The 19,480-nt window shown below is 48.1% G+C and overlaps 1 protein-coding gene across 4 annotated transcripts; it reads right to left on the reverse strand.

The window, feature by feature from the left end:
- Window positions 1-222: 222 nt before the first annotated feature.
- Window positions 223-18,399, reverse strand: LOC131489942 (serpin B8-like). 4 transcript variants are annotated; one of them, XM_058691859.1, is made up of 8 exons: window positions 18,108-18,399; window positions 14,870-14,922; window positions 10,352-10,529; window positions 8,692-8,829; window positions 6,818-6,935; window positions 5,096-5,238; window positions 3,577-3,729; window positions 223-1,817 (listed from the first exon to the last, which is right to left on the reverse strand). In XM_058691859.1, the coding sequence occupies exons 3-8, from the start codon at window positions 10,517-10,519 to the stop codon at window positions 1,413-1,415; spliced, it is 1,125 nt and encodes a 374-aa protein (XP_058547842.1). In that variant the 5' UTR covers window positions 10,520-10,529; window positions 14,870-14,922; window positions 18,108-18,399; the 3' UTR covers window positions 223-1,412. The 4 variants fall into 4 exon arrangements, with proteins under 4 accessions (XP_058547842.1, XP_058547841.1, XP_058547843.1 ...); XM_058691858.1 differs by having other exon boundaries at window positions 14,870-15,028; window positions 18,108-18,398; XM_058691860.1 differs by lacking the exon at window positions 14,870-14,922.
- Window positions 18,400-19,480: the final 1,081 nt, after the last annotated feature.

Genomic DNA, 19,480 nt, shown 5'->3' on the forward strand with positions numbered 1-19,480 from the left:
AGTAACTGTGAACTGTGAATCCAAAACAGAAGTCAGGAATAACCAATCATTAAAAAAAAAAAGGAAGAGAAAATGGCCATCCATAGCTAGTGGTAGTGTAAATGGTAATGAACGGGGGGTTATAAATCCTTACGGCATTCTGGAGACTAATTTGGAACAAGTCTCAAGATGTGCCCAACTTTTATCTTGACAGTACTTTTTAGGAACATTTCTTTTAAAATATGAAGGATGTGAGCAAATATTTAGTATGTTCACATAAGAGTACGGTATACAACATAAATCATTTCGGTTATCTAAATTGTCTAAAAGCAGATCCAATAGAAGAAAATAGAGCCTTAGAATAGGACACATGAAATTGATGACATAATTATCTTGAGGAAAGTTTATACCAAGTAAGGGTAGGAACAGCTACCAAAGTATATGATTAACTTGTGCTAACACGTTTCTAAATTTGCATTTGCATACACAGAATAGGGAAGGATATATGTCACTCATTGTGATTTAACAGTGCTGATTTAACAGTGGTGATTATGGGTGACTCCAGTTTTCTTTGGGACTTTTCAACAGCTTCCAAATTGCTACCATAATACAAATTTATTTTTTGAGTCAAAAGAATACTGCAGGGAGGCCCGTTTGTAAGCTAGATGGGCTGGAGACACATGTGAGCACAGGTGATGAACTAGAGGGACTCTGCTCCCGGCAGGTGCTTCCTGCGAAGGTCCCTGCAGGGCAGGGAGAGGCGGGGACGGTGCTTCAGAACGGAGAGGACCACACGGCACAGTCAGAGCTCTGCCTCCAAGCGCAGGCCTGAAGGGTTATGGCAAGAAGATCTGAAGGTGTTGCCTTCGTGAGGGACTGTGTGAGACGTGAGATACGCAGGGCGGTCCGTGCGACGTTGGGGGAGAGACACTTCATCTCGGCTGCTTATCTGAGACTGGCTGGCTGCAGGGTTTCCTCTGTGGTGTTGGTCCCTGGCTGTGTGTGCAGCGGGGCTGGGCCCTGGCATCTCCACGTGGGCCCGGCAGCAAAGGTGGGCAGAGCTTCGAGGTCACTGAAGGACGGGAAAGCGTACGGAGGGCTGGTTTGGGAATCCTTAACACCCACAAACAGCGAGAGCAGACTGAGAGGAGCGGGCCATCCTCCGATAAGCAGATGTGGGCAGAGTCACTGAGGCAGAGGAGCTCCCCGAACCCTCCAGAATAAGCATGGCCTTCTCACCCCCAAATGTCACACACCTGATCCCTCAGTTTTCCCAGTGCCTGGGGAATATTCGGTAAGAACGTTCACACACTTCCCGGGTGCACGCACTTTATTTTGGCATTCAAAGCACCTTACCAATTGGGTCACAAGGAATCTGCGTTAAAGCCAGGTGGGCAGAAGGGAAGAAGTGTGCACACGGGAACCGCCCCTCCTTACGGAGAAGAGAAGCGGCCGCAGAACATGATGCTGTTGGTGCCGTGGTGCATGATGAAGAAAAGGAAAGGGTGGTCTGCACAAAATCTTGGTTCGATTCTGCAGCACCGGGCATTCCTGACCACGGCCGTGGCCGCGGCAGCCTCTGTGCCCTCTTCATTGACCTCTACGAAGCACTTGTGCGCGACCTTGGACACAGGCACATTCTTCTTTGCTGACATTCCCGAAAAGTCTGCCTTGGCTTCCTCAAACGCATCGGTCATACCTAAACCTCGAAGAAAAGACTCCAAGTCGTAACTCTCTGCCAGCTTCAATCGGGGAAGGAAAACCTGAACTTTTTCCTCAGTCATCTTTTCTGGATTTGTCCAGGCTCTGAACTTCTCGTATGTAAGTGTTTCTTCCACCTGAAATAATGAGGAGTCAAATCTTCAAATGTAAACACAACAGCCTGGTGCCCACGTCCCCACTCAGTTCCCCTCCCCGATGCCATGAGTTCTGGCCCAAGACAATCGACGGACATTTTCCTCTTGTAAACACACCAAGATTTCCCCTCAAATTCTCATCTTTTTCCCTGTTCTATGGATATAAGAGGAAAACAGCTAAAACAAAAAAAGAAACACTTGAAACAGGGGAGGTGTGTGGGGTTTTTTTAACTATCCGTACTAAACTCACTTCAAATATTTTTCGTTTAGAAAGCTCTCATGACCAATCGATTGTACTCGTGCGATGCACACTACTATGAACGAGAGAGACGGTCGGACAAAAAAGAGACAGAGCTTGGGTCGGAACTCTAACGGGTCAAAGAGGGGGAAACCGGGGACGATCTGAACAGGAAGGGAGACGTGGCTTCTGGGGAAGGGGAGCGCAGAAACGGAGGATTCAACAAGACCGTTGCTTCTGGCATTCGTGTTTGTCTTCTTGCCTGCCCTGGGGTTCGTTTCCAAACCTCCAGCCTCATCACTCATTCTGTTTGTCCACGATGAAAAAAGAAACAGAGGAGAAGACAGCGAGACTGGCTGGCTGCAGGGTTTCCTCTGTGGTGTTGGTCCCTGACTGTGTGTGCAGCGGGGCTGGGCCCTGGCATCTCCACGTGGGCCTGGCAGCGGAGGTGGGCGGAGCTTGTCCCCCTTCTCTTCACCACCTGGAGCCCAGGTGAGTGCCCCTCTCCAGTGATGGCTGTTTGGACATCAGCTCTGTTTCCCAGACTCTCCTAATTTTCTTCTTACGCAGCCACAACAGATCTCATCTGTGACGGACGCCACGGGAATCAGCAAGTGTTAGAAAGGAAGCCTTTCCCCAACCCCGGAGAGCTAGATAACACGCTCACGACTGGTCCCGCACCTCCTTACAAATTGACTTTCTCCTATCCTGAACCGTGTTCCTTTTCTCTCGTGGGAAGACGTCCCTCTCCTCCCGGCCAAGGGAAATTCTTCGCCGGTCCTTGAGATGCTTGCTACTCAAAGTGCGGCCCTTGACCAGCAGCATCAGAGACATCAGGAATCTTGTTAGAAATGCAAAATCCCAGGCCATACCCCCCCTGAGTCAAAATCTGCATTTTAGCAGGATCCCCAGGAGATTCCTATGCACATCAATGTTTGAGAAACACTGCCCAGATCAATCCTCCTCCTTTTCTAGTACTTTTGTTCAGTAATTATTGGGACCTCCGGGGTGCCCGGGTGGCTCAGTCAGTTGAGCATCCGACTCGTGGTTTCGGCTCAGGTCATGATCCCAGGGCTGTGGTATCGAGCTCCGCTCTGGGCTCTGCGCTAAGCCCAGAGTCTGCTCGAGATTCTCTCTCTCTCCCTCTGCCCCTCTCCCCTGCTTGCACTCTCTCTCCCTCTAATAAAAAACATTAATTTAAAAAATAAAAAAAAAATTATGGAGACCTCAACCAGCCCCTCCCTTCAGAATAGAGAACAGGGCTCTTCTGGAACTCTTTCTTCTTAGCTTCATCAGAATGTGTCCTCACCAACCATTCCATTCCTAGGTAGATACTCAACAGAAATGCCAACACATGTCCACCCAAGACCTGAGATGATGTTCGGCCACTCCTCATAACCCTACACTGGAAATTCCTCAAATGCTGTCTGGTCGACGGACATAAAGACATGAGCGCCGGCTGCCTGCATGGACCCTCAGGCCCACTGGCAAGGGCTTCCTTACCACGGCGAGATCGGTGTTGTCATCTGGCAGCAGAACGACCAGGCACATCTCCTTCCCCGCGTAGGGCAGCTCCAGGACCTGCATGGGCACCTCGTCCACATACCCCATTCTAAATTTAGCTTGCTTAAACATCATCTGCACGGTCTTTTTCTCCTAATGAAAATAGGAAATGTAAATCAGACTACTGAAAAAAAGGAGCACAGCTTACCAAAATAAGGGAAATCTAATTTGCAGAACCCCTAGGTACGTATAACAGGATTATGATTTCTGTGCATTATGCTGATAGATGGAAGATCTTCTTTATTACATATTAGTATTGAATACAACACGCTATTGTCCCAGCAGGTCAAATATTACCAGGCGAGGGAGGATAAAATTGGCAAATAGAGAGAGAGAAACATAAAACCCTACGTTATTTTTGGAAGAAGCCGTGTTTTTCTCTTCTGGGAAGATGCATTAGAGGAGCACTCCCAGTGACCTTATAATTAAGAATTATTTATCCAAGTTAAGGGGAGGATTAACTAATATTCAGGTTTGGGGGTTGAAGGATGTGGTTAGAAAAGACGTAGAGGCCACAGAGAGTTATATTTTTATTCTGGAAAGTTGCTCACTTATATAATTGGCTTTATGGCTTTGGTTTTCTTGGAGAGGGACCTTGACAAGATTTTCAGTGTCCACCTCTTCTAAAGCTCGCATCAAACGTATTCCAGACTTTCAAATCTGTGTGCAATGTGCTATCACCAAGTTGATGCACGTCAAATTTTCAGCTAATTGCTCCTGATAGCCAGACATTATCAGGCTCAAAAGGGAATACGGCCAAGAAAATTTTTTAAGTTAGGCTTTCAGTCTGAAGATCTGATGTCCAGCATGATGGCTGCAGTTAGTAATACCGTAGGGAATGCTGGAAATTTGCTAAGAGAGTAGATTTCAGGTGCTCTCATCACAAAAATAATACGGTAACCATGTGAGGAAAGTGTATGTTACTTAGCTTGACTGTGGCACTTCCTTCACTATAATGCGTATATCAAAATCGTCTCACACGCTGTAAACATATACGATTTTTCTTTTTAAGAAGGTCCAAAAAAATAACAAAGACAAAATTAGCCTGAACATCTGCTAACACTCTTTTTTTCTTGTGTTCGGAATTGTATGGCTCTGACTTATAAGGCAACACACAGGCATAGTTCTCACTGATATTGCAAGAAGGTGTCTATGTAAATAGAGACGGTGATGGTACAATACAAACATAACTCCAAGGGTCAGAAGAAATTTTCTTTCAATCCAAATTAATATGACCCAAGACAGAAGAATCAGTCTGACAAAGGAGGCAAACAAACACAAAACTGTCAATATAAAAATGATTTCAGCTTTTCTCTTTCCCTGTCCAATAAAAGATACAAGGGGGCATGAAATTCATTCAGAAATATAGTATGAACTACATTATTTTTTTCCATTCAATCACAATCTTTCCCAGCGCAGTATTTTAAGTCGTAGTACACCTGAAAATATATTTCCCTACCTGGTTGGTTTTAAAGGGCATTCCCCTTGTGTGCTTTCTGTCAAACTGCTCGTTCCACTTTCCTTTGAAATAGATGGCATTCACGAGAACCAGCTTCGTCAGTCGGTCAACTGTCCCAGGAGCCAGTATCTCTGAAATCTTACCTGCAAAGAATACGAGAGAACTTGATTGCTATTTGGGGGAGAGGGGAGGGGAATAAACATTGTTTCCCACAATCCTCTTGACATACGAAGCCTGGCTTGGTTGACAGCCAGGCTGGAATCCTGTCTTCCTGGCCACCTGAGGAACAGGGCGATGCATTGCAGTGCTGTGCACATACACAGGGTATTGCTCGTCCTTAAACAACAATCTTGAAGCAGGCAGGTCAACTATCGTTTTACCCTCACATTATAGATAGAGAAATTCAGGTCAGAGCATTTGCCTGACATTTGTGCCAAGGACCCATAGGTGGCAAGTGGCTGAGCTGAGAAAATAACCCAAGAGTCTTGAGTCTAATGGTAAGCTTCCCAGACATGGCGCCATAATTTTTCAACCATGCCGCTACTAGCATGTAAAGCCAGATAATTCTTTGTGGTGGGGAGTGTCCTGTGCATTGTAGGATGTTAAGCCAGATAGCATTAACCCAACTGTAACAACCCAAGTATCTTCAGCCCTTGGCAGATGGTACCCAGGGGCTGATTCTGAGAATCACTGCTCTACGCCAACCTTCAAATCTCATTTAGGTGGGGAGAAGCTTCCAAAGGATGAAGGAATACAGACCTGAAAATGGGTGAAAGCAGTCTTCCTGAAGGCATGCATGGGGTAAAGGAATTAAGGGGTGCAATACAGGGGCCCAAACTGAGTTATCCAATGAGACCGGGGACAAAGTGAACCCCAATGCCCCCTCTGGCTCTGGTATTTGGGGGAAACATATTGATGGTCAATGTGACGAAGAGGAAGTGAGTGGTGTAGGGAGAGTAGTATATGGAGAACCTTCCAGCTTCCCCTCGTGACCCATTACTGCTGGATCAACTGGAGAGCAAGAGACCACTGCACATACAACGTAGGAAAATGTGAAACGCTCTGCCCTTCCGACGGTCATTATTTCATTGGCTTTCAGTGTAATCACGGCTGCCGCCTCACATGCACTGGGCACACACCAGAAAGACTGAGCTCTGTACTCAGAGCTCTGTGGGCTCCGTGGGGACTGCACCTCCAGAGTCTGCAGTAAAGTGAGAAAAGGTCGCGCTCTGAAAGCAAACTCAGCCACAGCCACATCAGTCAGGGAGGGGAGGACTGCAGAAAAAACGAGCTATGCTCACTACCACAGGGAGATCACGTGAAACGTTGCCCTATCTCAGCTGCCACCTACACTGAATGTCACTCTACCCTCAGGGCAAGGCAAGGGTCTCCCCCTCCCCAGAAGGAAGGTTAACGGGGCCCCAAGGAGGAAGCAATTTTTGGAAATTTTCCAGCACAGTCCAGCGGGGAGAAGGTCTGAGATCCTTACACTAGGTTCACGTATTTTTTACCAATCACCACTTCGTGATCTCATAAACCCAAGAAAACTATCAGAATTGCATTGCTGGCCTGAAAATCTGGCAAACACACACAAGAAGGTCACTGGTTGCGGGGCCCCCAGGGGGAGGGAGAGGCGGGGCAACACCATGGAGGCCACAACCCCGCCAATCTCGGCTCTCTTTCCTGCAAAATGCCAGGTGCACTGCGGTGAAAATCTCTCACCTTCGGTCTTTTCTGTCACCCAGTCGTTTATGTGTCTCCTGCATTCTTCGGTGTCCTCTGCGAAGGACAACTCCTCCAGTTGTGCCTGGTAGAACTTCTCGCAGGACTCCCTAAAGGCCTGCAAACACAGGACACCGCGTTCACCCTGTTCAGCAAAGCGCCCACGAGTGTGAGCACATTTTTTCCTCTTAGCATATTTCCAGCATAAATTCCTGCACGGGCCGTCCTGCATCTTAAGACTCGTTCACGCAGCTGACAAAAATGTGTGGACCACCGGCTCCGCGCCTCACCCTGTGCCAGCTGGCAGACATCAGGGGAAAGACAAGATATCGGACCTGAGGCGGCTCACAGTCGGCTGGGAGAAACCACATCCACACACAGACGGTTAATGCTTCGAGAACACGGATGGCGGTGGGCATGCACAGAACCGCCGTGAGAGTCCCAGTCAGACACTCCAGCTCCACACTGACTTCCTGTTTGATCATCTGTCTGTCTGCCAGGCACTCTAACTTTCTTTTGCTCGTTTTCGTATCACCAGCACCAACCACAATGTCTGAAATTTGTGAATGACTGGGAGGCTCCATGGTGGAACCAGATCATCCTGAAATCTTTGGGTCCTCCCGGACTGGAATAGTCTAGATGTCAGGTCTAGATGTCAGGTCTAGATCACCGTGGGGCTGTGGGGGTAGGGAGGTGGGGATTAGGGACAACAGTGCCAAGGGCTGAGCCTCGAAATGTAAGGTAAGGTCAGCTCAGGAAGAGCCTGTACCCAGTACATGAAAACCCAAAGATAACTCACCTCACAAAAACTTGGTTTCAGATATAATGTGCCTGCAATTGGCTCCCATCCTCCGCCCATCTCCTGTTCTCAAATATTTTAGCTTCTACAGAAGAAAGAAAACGTACAGAGAAAGAGAAGCCAAGCAACTGAGGAAAGGGGAAGGCGGCTCCCTGTGTCCCCAATATTCCCCAACGACAATACTCAAAGATCAGGCCAACATTCAACAATGAACACCAACTAGGAGATTCCTGGGATCATCGGTGCTTGTCCTAGAAGACCCAGAATTCTCTCCAATGATACTCAAGTCCAGAGCAGGCAACTTCCATGGGGTAGCACCCAACAGCAGCCAGGGCAGGGAGGTATTTGAGTCTCACAGAAGAATCCGTGGAACTGCCAGCCAGTAAGATGGCCAGGTTTGCCTAGATCACTTCATTAATCTGAGGTAGCATCAATCTGCATGGTGTGCGGCATAATTTTTTGGACCTCACTTACCGCAATATGGCAGGTTTTTACTGGACTAAGGAACTTGGGAATTATATGCTTCAGAAAATAGGGACCACATGGATTTAAAAACCTGTTTTATGAACCAATTTTCATTTGAGAAAGACTACTCTGTCAGGAATGTGGAAGAACCTGGCAGGACTTGGAGAGTTCCATAGGGAAGAATTAAAATAATGGTGCAGAAGATACAGTGAGAGTCTGCACCCAGGCAGTGGTGGTGGTGATTCAGAAGAGGGGACAAATGTAAGAGGCCTTGAGAGACCAGGGGACAGCCTAACAACCAGAGGTGAGACTGGGGATAGCTGTGTAGGCACACAAGACAGTGTGGTCACTGAAGAGAGGAGTCAATGGGGAGAAGCAGGTCTGGATGCAGGAGGATGGACATACTGAGTTTGACATCCGGAAGGAATCTATCAAGAACAACTTTAAAAAGGACATAGTTCAGAGGCAAACATAAAATTCAAAATTACAATTACAGAAGTACAATTCTGAGCACATTTATAAGGCAAGAGAATTATACTTTATCTCTGTTCTTTTGTAGTTTCTATTTTATTTTCAATTTCTTTAACATCGATGTGCAAGTACAACTTACTGGAAAGAAGTCATACGTCTTCTCTCCAAACAGTCTGTTGGCAGTTCTGAGCACGTACTGAGTGCCAGATTTGTTCACCTCCGTGAGAAGTGCCTGGAAACTTTGGTGAACATCTCCACTTCCGTTCAAACAAAGAGCCTGGTAAGAGAAAACAAGGGCACAAACTTGTAACACTGCCACCATCTTGGTCCCCCAAAGAGCAATCTCCACACAAACGCCTGCACTGAAAATCACAAAGGATCCTACCTTGAAAGGAGTTTGATTTAATCCTCACACAGTCCTTTTTCACCTGGGCACTACTGACTTTTGGGGCCAGATACTTGGTTGCTGTTCTGTGTAAGGTATTTTGCAGCATTTCTGGCCTCTACCCACTAGATGTCAGTAGCACCTCTCATTTAGGACAACCAAGCTGCCCAGACAGTGGTGAACATCCCCTGGAAGGCAAAATCGGCCCTAGGTGTGAACCACTGCCCTGGTAGATTTCTCCACTTAGAAACGTGGGTGTGATGGAGACCTGGGGGATTCAGTCGGTTAACCCTCCGACTTTGGCTCCGGTCATGATCTCAAGGTTCGTGAATTCGAGCCCCACGTTGGACTCTATGCTGACAGCCCAGAGCCTGGAGCCTGCTTCGGATTCTGTGTCTCCCTCTCTCTCTGCACCTCCCCTGCTCACGCTCTGTCTCTCTCTCTCAAAAATAAACAAACATTAAAGAAGAATGTTTTTTTAATAAAAATAAATAAATAAGAAAGGCAGGTATGATAACTCAGGAGGGAATCAGAACAGAACAAATAGATAGCTGGAATGAATCCAGCACGACCCAGGGAATACAAGAATGAGCAGAAATCAACAGAAAATACTTCATCAGCAACTTCACAGAAGTTCTCCAGACCAGACTGTGACTTCCAAGTCAAGTCGTTCCTCTGCCTCCCAAGGGCCCGGGTCCAAAGCCCCCCTCCTCCAGTGAGCACTTCCAGAGGGCGCCCACGCACCCCTGCTATTAATGGGAAAGCGGTGTGCATTGGCAATGTTCTGGGACACTCACAAGGTTGTCGAAGGAACGTAAGGTACAAAGAGGTTAAAGACTATTCCCCTCAAGTGTTTGCCACTACTTGGTTTGCAGCGCAGATCCCACAGAACCCAGTTCAGACCAATCAGATTCTATATTCCCTCTAAAAAATTCCGGAGGCAGATGTCCATGTTTGTGTTACATGTTTGTGTTACTTTCATCTTGCACTTGTGCACACACAATCATACACTTTTAGAAAGAACCCATGTAACAGAAAGTTGATTCACACGGCTACAATTCAATCTGATACAAAACATTAGAAAAAATTTAAAATATAACAAAGTTGAAATCCTCGGACTTCTTGTGGGACAGAATTATAGCTTATCCTACTTATCAAAGTTTGCTGTAACATATTGATGCCTCTATCCAGTGCAAATGACATAATGACTTGATTTCTCCTGTAAACGCTAAGGGTAGACGGTGGGTCTTAAATAATTCCCATTTCTGCCCATGTCTGCTCTCTTTCCCTCACCACGGTGCCCCTCGCCACCGACCAGCCACACTGGTGGTGATCCGCTGTGGTGAGGTATGAAGAAAGCATCAGGAAGCAAAGAAGCAGCCCACCGCTCTTCCTTTGCGACAGGCAGGCATACCTGGGACATCTGGGTGGCAGTGTTTCCTTTGGCCCCCATGAAGACCATGGCCAGGGCAGACGAGATGCTCAGGGGGGAGCAGAACACATTTCGTGAGCTGTCCTCTTTACCCAACATTTTTAGTAAGTTGATGGCAAAACTGCCATTGGCTTCACAGAGATCATCCATCAGGAAAGGTCTGCACCAAAAAAAAGCACAACAGGGAGGCAGATCAGCCAAGCCCACCGTTAGGTCATCTAGTCACGAGTGCCCGTCAGAGGCCACTGGGTGTGGTCAGCAGAATATCCACGCCCCCACAGCCATCCACATGGAATCTCCCAGCCCTTCGTCATCTTCCATGGCATTAGGGACCTTGCAGATGTGATGGACTGAACCAAGGATCGTGAGATGCGGAGATTTCCTGCATTATCCAGGGGGGCTCGGTGTAACTACAGGGCCTTTACAAGAGGAAGGCAGGAGGTGAGAGCCAGAGAAGGAGATGACACAACAGAAGCAAAGGCCAGAAAGGACATGAGGCCACGGAGCATGGAATGCTGGCAGCCTGTAGGAGCTGCAAGAGGCCAGGAAACAATTCTGCCCTAGAGCCTCCAGGAAAACATGAAGCTCTGCGGACCTATATTGATGTAATTTCTTATGTCTGTCTGTCTGTCTGTTTAGAGCGTGAAAGCACAAGCCAGGAGAGGCACTGAGTGGGAGAGAGACTCCCAGGCAGGGTCCACGCTGTCAGCAAAGAGCCCAACGCGGGCCCCATCTCACCAACCCGTGAGATCATGACCTGAGCCGAAGTCAGGACTCAGACACTTAACCGACTGAGTCACCCAGGCGCCCCTCTGTAGGCCTATTATGGACTTGTGACCTCTAGAGCTGTAAAATAATAAATTTTACTGTGTTCAGGCAGTAAATTTAGGGTAAGGCGTTACAGTATTAATATGAAACTAATACCCTGGTTTATTCACAAAGCAGCCAATCGCAGGGCTGAAGGATGAATGCCACCCTCAGCAACAGGACCACTGCAGGGGCTCAGAGTCCCTTCGGGGACCTGACGACTCGCTCCCTTTGTGTCACAAAGGCCAATGCGTCTCAGTGCCAGGTTCTCAGGTTTTACGGGAATCTCTTAATCCCCACAACAATACATGAGGTCACCACAGCTGACCCACCCTAGAGACAGGGAGCCTGGGCGAGGACCATGAGCCTCTTCCAGATCCCACAGACGGTCATCAAGGAATCTGGGTCGGAACCTGCGATCTCAACCCAGAGCCTGAATTCATCATTACACAAACCCCTCACTGCTTGCAAGTTCTCTTTCAGTTTGGTCTCTCTATATAATCTATAAACAGTGTTCTGTTTATAAATAAGTCTTGGTAGGAGCCTGGGGGGCTCAGTCAGCAAAGCCTTTGACTGTGGATGTCGGCTCAGGTCACGATCTCACAGTTTGTGAGTTCAAGCCCCGTGCAGGGCTTTGCGCTGACAGCATGGAGCCCTACTGGGATTCTCTCCCTCTCTTGCTGCCTCTCCCTCTCTCTCTCTCTCTCCATCAGAATACATTTTAAAAAATAAAAATAAATAAATCTTTGTAAATAAATACATTTCTGTCACCATGTTGTGTGAAATCAACTGGATGGATTTCTTTTTTTTTTTTTTTTAACGTTTATTTTTGAGAGACAGAGAGAGACAGAGTGTGAGCAGGGGAGGGGCAGAGAGAAAGACACAGAATCTGAAGAGGCTCCAGGCTCTGAGCCGTCAGCACAGAGCCTGATGCGGGGCTTGAACTCAAGGACCGTGAGATCATGACCTGAGCTGAAGTCGGACACAACTGACTGAGCCACCCAGGTGCCCCCTTTTTTTTTAATTAAAAAAATTTTTTTTTACATTTATTTATTTTTTAGAGACAGATAGAGACAGAGCATGAGGAGGGAGGGGCAGAGAGAGAGGGAGACACAGAATCAGAAGCAGGCTCCAGGCTCCGAGCTGTCAGCACAGAGCCTGATGCAGGGCTCAAACCCACAAACTGTGAGATCATGACCTGATCCGAAGTCGGATGCTTAACCAACTGAGCCACCCAGGTGCCCCCCTTTTTTTAAAATTTTTTTTAACGTTTATTTATTTTTGAGACAGAGAGAGACAGAGTGTGAGCAGGGGAGGGGCAGAGAGAGAGAGAGAAAGACACAGATCAACTGGATGGATTTCAACACATTTTAAAGGTGGGTTTAGGATGATCTGACCTAAAATAGGGAGACAGAAAACTGGGAAGACAGAAAATTCACTTTGAATCAGGAAGACTCCAAAAGACACACTATTTTCCATGGACCATATCCGGTTTGAAATTGGGGGGAGTGGCAAGCACCCAGCAACAGAGCCCATAAGCAGGGAAACAAAATATGAATGTAAATCTCAAGTCATTAGGTGAACACTCTGAGTCAGAGGCACCAAATCTGAGTCCAACCTGACCAAGCCAGCCTTGACCTTCATCCCAGCTTATTCCTTCCTGCCTTCCTGACCTCTCTCCCTTTCCTTAGAGCATTTACTTTAAACAATGTGTCATTGTAAATTGTTTCCCTGCTCTGTTGAGATAAAAATACAGTAAAACCTTGGATTGGGAGGAACTTGTTCTGCGAGTGTTCTGCAAGATGAGCAAACATTTCCAGTACATTTCAACTCCATAAATGAGTGATGTCTTGCAATTCAAGTAGTACGTGACGCTGAATGTCACATGATCACACTGAGCCAATGGTTCCTCTCTCTCTCTCTCTCTCTCTCTGCGGGATTGTGGGTGAGATCTCCCATGCTCAGGCAACGGCATTTGGCAGAAATCAGTGATTTTTCAGAACGTTGGGAGGTGCCCACAACAGGCACTAGTATATTTTTTGTCACTTCAAAGCACCTATGGACAGTCCTTTGCTTTTCCATAGAAGCTTTAGGAATGCTTTCCTTCATTCTAGGTCAGGCCACCTGCAGATACAGACCCGTTCCTCTGCTGCCTTATTGCCAGTTATGTTAAATACAGTATATGGCAAGAGTTTATTGAAAGTCATCCTACGCAATAACCCTCCTTTCTCTTGCTTTCCTCACACCAGCCATGTAGGTTTTCAAAGGTAAGTGCAGGTTAATTTGTTCATTTTTCTATTTTCTATTCTCTTTATGGTTTTATATTATATTACAGCATTATAATAATTTTTATATGAATATTTTTGGGTTGTGCAACGAATCATCTGAGTTTCCGTTATTTCTCCTGAGGAAATTTACTTTGATATACAAATGCTTTGGATTACATGCATGTTTCCAGAATGAATTATGCTCACAAACCAAGGTTTTATTGTATTTTTTAAAAGCCTCTTTCCTGTTTTAAACCCAAGACAGTCAGTCTTTCTCAATCCCTAGAAGGCATTCCTTTAAAAATGGAATTATCAAGGGGCTCCTGGGTGGCTCAATTGGTTAAGTGTCCAACTTCAGTTCAGATCATAATCTCACAGTTCATGAGTTCGAGCCCCATGTCAGGCACTGTGCTGACTGCTCAGAACCTGGAGCCTGCTTTGGATTCTGTGTCTCCCTCTTTGTCTGCCCTTCCCCTGTTCATTCTCTCTTCTCTCTCTCTCTCTCAAAAATAAATAAATATTTAAAAAGTGGAATTAGCAGGGTGCCTGGGTAGCTCAGTTGGTTAGGCATCCAACTCTTGATTTCAGCTCAGGTAATGATCTCACAATTTTGTGAGTTCCAACCCTGCATGAGGCTCTGTGCTGACAGTGCAGAGCCTGCTTGGGATTCTCTCTCTCTCTCTCTCTCTCTCTCTCTCTCTCTCTCAAAATAATTAAATAAATTAAAAAAAAAGAAAGACATTTTTAAAACATCAACCAAGAGAATACAATAATAACACAGCTTGCATGGCAGTATGCTATACTTAACAGGTCATTAGAGGACAGAAGTGAAAGCTTCCTTCCTCTGGAAGCCTCTCCAGACCCTTCAGCTGCACAGTTTGAACCCCAGGGCTGCAGACTTGGGGAAACCGACGTGTCTGCAGCAGGCGAGTCCCACAACAGATCAGGGCCCAGCCTCCCTGCAGGCCACTCCTGGCCCCACATTCCCTCACCTCAAATTTGAGGACTTTTCAGAAAATAAACAGCTAGAAGCCAAAGGGATAGGCGACCTTCACAGCACTGGGCTGCCAAAGAAGGTGGCACTGAAGAGACCCAAAGGAGGAGAGCCTTTGGTAAACAGGAATGTGGATGTGATCCTACCTGAGCATAAGTGTAGGCTGGTGAGTGTGAGTGCGGGTGTGTGTGTGTGCGCGTGTGTGTGTGTGCATGCGTGTGTGTGGTCCGGCCTGAACAGGCAAAGGAGTGAACTGGGATATCACAGCAGTCCCAACTTTATGTTTTAACTGCACTTAATGGCAAATGCCTGCTTCTGGTTTCTTCCACCTTTCCTCTTCCTTCACTTGCACGCCATCAGGTGCTGGTCACTAGCAGAGTATTCACCATCAGTGTCTGCCCCACGGCAATGACTCACTGGGTGCACACTCACCGCAAAAGCACCTCCGGGGCGGGTCCCAGGTCACAGCGGTGAAGAGGCAGGAGCTGGAACAGGAGAACCGAATGATTCTTTCCCCCGCTGGCTCTCGGTGCCCCAACCTCAGGTATCTATTAAGCCTTTGAGAGGGCTGGACTTCAACCAAAGTGGAACCTGCCCAATAAACATGAAAAGGACTGAATTTCAATACAACATGCAACAACACCTCTGGGTACCAGTGCCACCACGGAGTTCAGTGTTGTGTCATAAAAACACAACAATGTGGAAAGATTTCCAGGTTGTAACATAAGTCGGCATTAAGCTAGTTTTTCTTTGATGAACAGGGTCAGGGCAATTAAAGACTGTCCTCAAGGCTCACAGTAAGAGTAGCAGATTGGGCAGCAAGTACGAGGCGTCGCTCTCCCCCCCCACCGCCCGGAGGGACCCTGAATGCCTGTGATCCCCTCGCTCCCTCCACCTCCCCACAGACACGTCCAAAAGTGGATTGAGCCAAACAGCATTTATGCAGAACTTTCCTTATGTGGTTTAGAGAGGAGAATGAGCAGTAGATGCCATAATTCCTGACTGGGAGCTCCCACCCTAGAGACACACACACACACACACACACACACACACACACACACAGAAACGTGTGGTCTCAAGCCAACTGTGTGCTCTGAAACCGGATATTTTACAAAGTGCTAAGGAAGCCCACGGAGAAGTGGAATGAATTCTCTTTAGAAGCTCAGGAGAAGGTGCAGAGTAGCTGGCTCTAAGGGGCTGGGCAGGGGTCTCTGTGAGGCCGTGACAGGGGAGGTGACTGCTGAGGCCGCAGCCGGGGGTGGGGCTGGCTGGGGGAAAGATGGCAGCAGGTGCATGGTTCGTGCACGTGGGGCCCAGGGAGGGGGGTCTTGGGTGACAGGCAAGGTGTGCTGAGACAAGAAGTTTGCACTGGAAAAGCCAGGTATGGTATTTAAACGAATGTCGTACAGGCGTGCCCTGGGTTTTAGGAAACTGCAGTGGCCCGCCGCTGAGCCTGGGGAAGCCGCCCACCCACCCCGGCCACAGACCAGCCACTGCCAACCACCGAGGAAACGCGAGCCCCAGAGAGCGGAAGGTGGCATTGCCGGGCTGGGTGACTCATCATACGAGGGACAGGGAGCAGGAAGGGTCAGGGCCTACGCCCAGGCTGGTTAGAAACAAGAGCACAGGCCCCACGTGGAATTGCTTATGCTCAGCCCCAGATCCAGAGACTTAACCTAATTACATTCTGGCTCTCCCAGAATCGGAATCTTAAACCAGTCAGTCGGGAGCTGCCTGACCAGCTCCAGCGAGGTCATCGACCTGACAGACCCCTGCCATCCCCTAGGGGAAAGGGGCTTTTGCGATATGTCTTCCCCGTGTAACTTCCTCGTTCCCAATCCCTTCTGCTTATAAATCTTTGCTTTTGCACAGCTCCTCAGAGCTCCTTTCCACCTGCTAGATTGGATGCTGCCCCATCCAAATTAATCTTGCTCAAATACACTTTTTTTTTTAGAAAATGCTTATTTACTTATTTTGAGAGAGAGAGAGAGAGAGAGAGAGAGAGTGGGTGCACGCACATACTGGAGCAGGGGAGGGGCAGAGAGAGAGGGAGAGAGAATCCCAAGCATGTTCCACAATGTCAGCGTAGAGCCGGACATGGGGCTTGAACACACTACACGAGATCACGACTTGAACCGAAATCAAGAGTGGGACCTTCAACCGTCTGAGCCACCCAGGCACCCCTAAACGTAACTTTTTAATACGTCTCAGTTTATCTTTTAACAGACTTGCAGCTAATTTACGCTTAGGGTGAACCACGAACCATCGGAAATTTGTATGAGGAGCCAGATGGAATGAAAAAGGTGATCCATCCCGAGTCGGATGTGTGGAACGCACCATACTGAAGACGGGCACACGTCCCAGAGCGAGAGATTGGAGCCATCAGCGCTCAGACTGCCCAAGATTCTAGGCGAATGGGAAGAAATTACTTAGAACGTACAGAGAAGGCATAGGAGAAGAAACTCACCCAGTTTTTAAGAATTGCCAGCGTTTGCAGGTAGAAAAAGGAGTCAGACAGGAGGACCAGGGATGCCCTGGGAGACCTGGGAGGGTGTGACTGGGGGGCCCAGGGAAATAGGACAGGAAGGCAGCACAGGGGCAGGGAGGCAAGGAGTGGGAACGGCAGCTGGGGAGCACCTGGGAAGTGGGGAGTCCATTAAATTAAGTACTGTGGCTGCAGATGAGGTGGAAACAGGCAAGGAAGCATTTTCTCAAGTTGAGGAAAAGCAGCCAAAGAACAGATGAAAGATGTGAAAGGGGGCGCCTGGGTGGTTCAGTTGGCTGAGCCTCAGACTTCAGCTCAGGTCATGATCTCACAGGTCCCTAGGTTCCAGGCCCGCAGTTGGGCTCTGTGCTGACAGCTGGGGTCCTGGAGCCTACTGGAACTGTGTCTCCCCCTGTCTCCTCTGCCTCTCTCTCTCTCAAAAATAAATAAACATTTAAAAAAATTTTAATAGAAAAAGAAAGATGTGGAAGAAAGAAAGACAAAGAATATGGAAGAAAAACAGATAACAAGAAAGACAAAGACTACGGCAGAAAACCAGAAAACAAGAAGGAAGGAGGGAAGCCCGGCAGGAGCGAGGAGGCAGAGAAGAGGCGGGAGGGACCGCGGAGCCCGCAGGCATTCCCCCGGGAGGTGTCGCTGACCCAGCACCTCCCCGGAGCTGGCCCCAGGCTCCATGAAACTCCAGGCCCGGCTGCCCCGGGCGCCCGGGTGTCGCTGCTGCACCCCTGCGGCGGTTCCCACGCACCCTCGCAGGGGCTCCCGCCTCGCCTTCTCCCGCAACAGCACCCCAGGCTTGGGGCACCGGCCTCCCCCTCCTGCCGGCAAATCGCGGCGCGGTGGCGTCAGCCGGCCCGGAGTCACTCCCACCCCGGGGACCCCCTCCTACCCCGGGCGCGTCTGCGCGCCGCGCTCCCGCGCTGGTGCCACCGCCCGCCTCGCCGACGCTCACCTTAGCGCCCCACGCGGCGACCCCGCGGCCGTCCGGGGCGATCGGGCCGCGCCGGCAGCCCCCCTCCCCCGTCCTCTCCTCCCCCTTCTCCTGCCCGCCCGCCTCCCTCCCTCCCCGCCCGGGTCCCGCGCCGCCGCGCTCCAGTCGGGGGACCCCCGCCGGGGGGGTGGGGGGGGGCGGGGACCGGGGCCCCGCGCGCCTCCCAGCCCCGGTACCTGGGCCGTTCCTGCTCCTGCTGTGGCTGCTCCTCTGGCCGGCTGCGCGCTTCCCGGCCGCTGAGATCTCGGGCGAGGCTTCCGGCGGGTGACTCATAGCCGACCCGGATTGCAGGGCTCCGCGTTTTGTCCGCGGGAGGAGCCCCAGCCTCCCCCGCGGTCCTCGTGCCCGGGCCGGAGCGCACTTGGCCTCGCGGGGGAGGCTGGCGCCGGGGCTGGTGAAGGTGTTTGCAGAACGCGTCCTCGATTGAGGCTCGGTTCGTTCGCCTGGGTTGGTTGGCGCAGTATTCGTGGTGGGTGGGTGGGTGTGTGTGTGTGTGTTCGCGCGCGCGCTCAAGAGCAGTTTCAAATTTGGGACGTCGCCTTGGAAATTGACTAAAAGCAAGACCAGAGGTTAAAGGTTCTTAAAGCCGGTGGTTTCCAAACCTTTTCGGTAGGACACCCATCAAGAGAGTTTTTGAGCATGCGTCTCTGGTATCCGTATGAAGTTATATGTGCCAATGTGCTAAACAGTAACATAAACGCTATAGAACATAAAAATTTCAAAAACTAAAAAAAAGAAATTTTAGAATCTGAAGCAGGCTCTAGGCTCTGAGCTGTCAGCACAGAGTCCCAGGGATTGTGAGATCATGACCTGAGCTGAAATCCAGTGCTTAAACTACTAAGCCACCCAGGCACCCCAAGTTCAGTTTATTTCTAAATTGGGATTGATAACTGTCATAAGGAAATGCTTCTCAGGAAATGGGTTGATTAAAATAGATAAAGCCATCATTGTTTGTATTGACTAAACCTTGACACTTGGTTTTCATTCACATACTAACTGTGCAGATTCCTGGTTGAAGTCTAAATGTTAAAAATCTGTTTATCCTCTTGAAAATCGTTTGCTTTTGCAAACCAAAATTTTGCAACATTATACTTTCAATATGTGAACAGGTAGAAGCCCATCAAATCTTTTCTTTTGGGAAGATTTTTACGAAGTTTACAAATTATATTTGCAAGTTTTTTTTAAGTGCCCATATTTGACAGTTTCAACATTATTTTAAAATAAATAATATTTATTATTTATTATAAATAATACATTTATATATTAATAATATATAATATATATAATAATATATATAATAATTATATATTAATAATAATAATAATTTATTATAAATAATATAAATAAATATAATAAAATCAGATATCAATGGAAAAACATCCCAATAGATGTTCTCAAAATGATCACTCAAAAGCAGTTGATTTCACATTCATAGATAAAACATGCCTTTACCTAAAGGCAGCTGTCAATCAGCAGTGTTTTTTAAAAAAAATACTTCCTAGATGTTTTACTAGTAACAGCCACTTATCACAGAAAAAGTCAGCACATT

Source organism: Neofelis nebulosa, chromosome 11, assembly GCF_028018385.1.
Source record: "Neofelis nebulosa isolate mNeoNeb1 chromosome 11, mNeoNeb1.pri, whole genome shotgun sequence".
NCBI classification, from domain to species: Eukaryota; Metazoa; Chordata; class Mammalia; order Carnivora; family Felidae; genus Neofelis; species Neofelis nebulosa.

What these genes read in the sequence shown, in the direction of transcription:
- LOC131489942 (XM_058691860.1), bottom strand. Translation starts at nt 10,519, where the DNA reads ATGGATGATCTCTGTGAAGCCAATGGCAGTTTTGCCATCAACTTACTA. An exon ending in CTGCCACCCAGATGTCCCAG is followed by an intron (nt 8,830 to 10,351) that starts GTATGCCTGCCT and finishes TTCTCTTACCAG; the next exon opens with GCTCTTTGTTTGAACGGAAG. An exon ending in AGACGTATGACTTCTTTCCA is followed by an intron (nt 6,936 to 8,691) that starts GTAAGTTGTACT and finishes CTGTGTTTGCAG; the next exon opens with GCCTTTAGGGAGTCCTGCGA.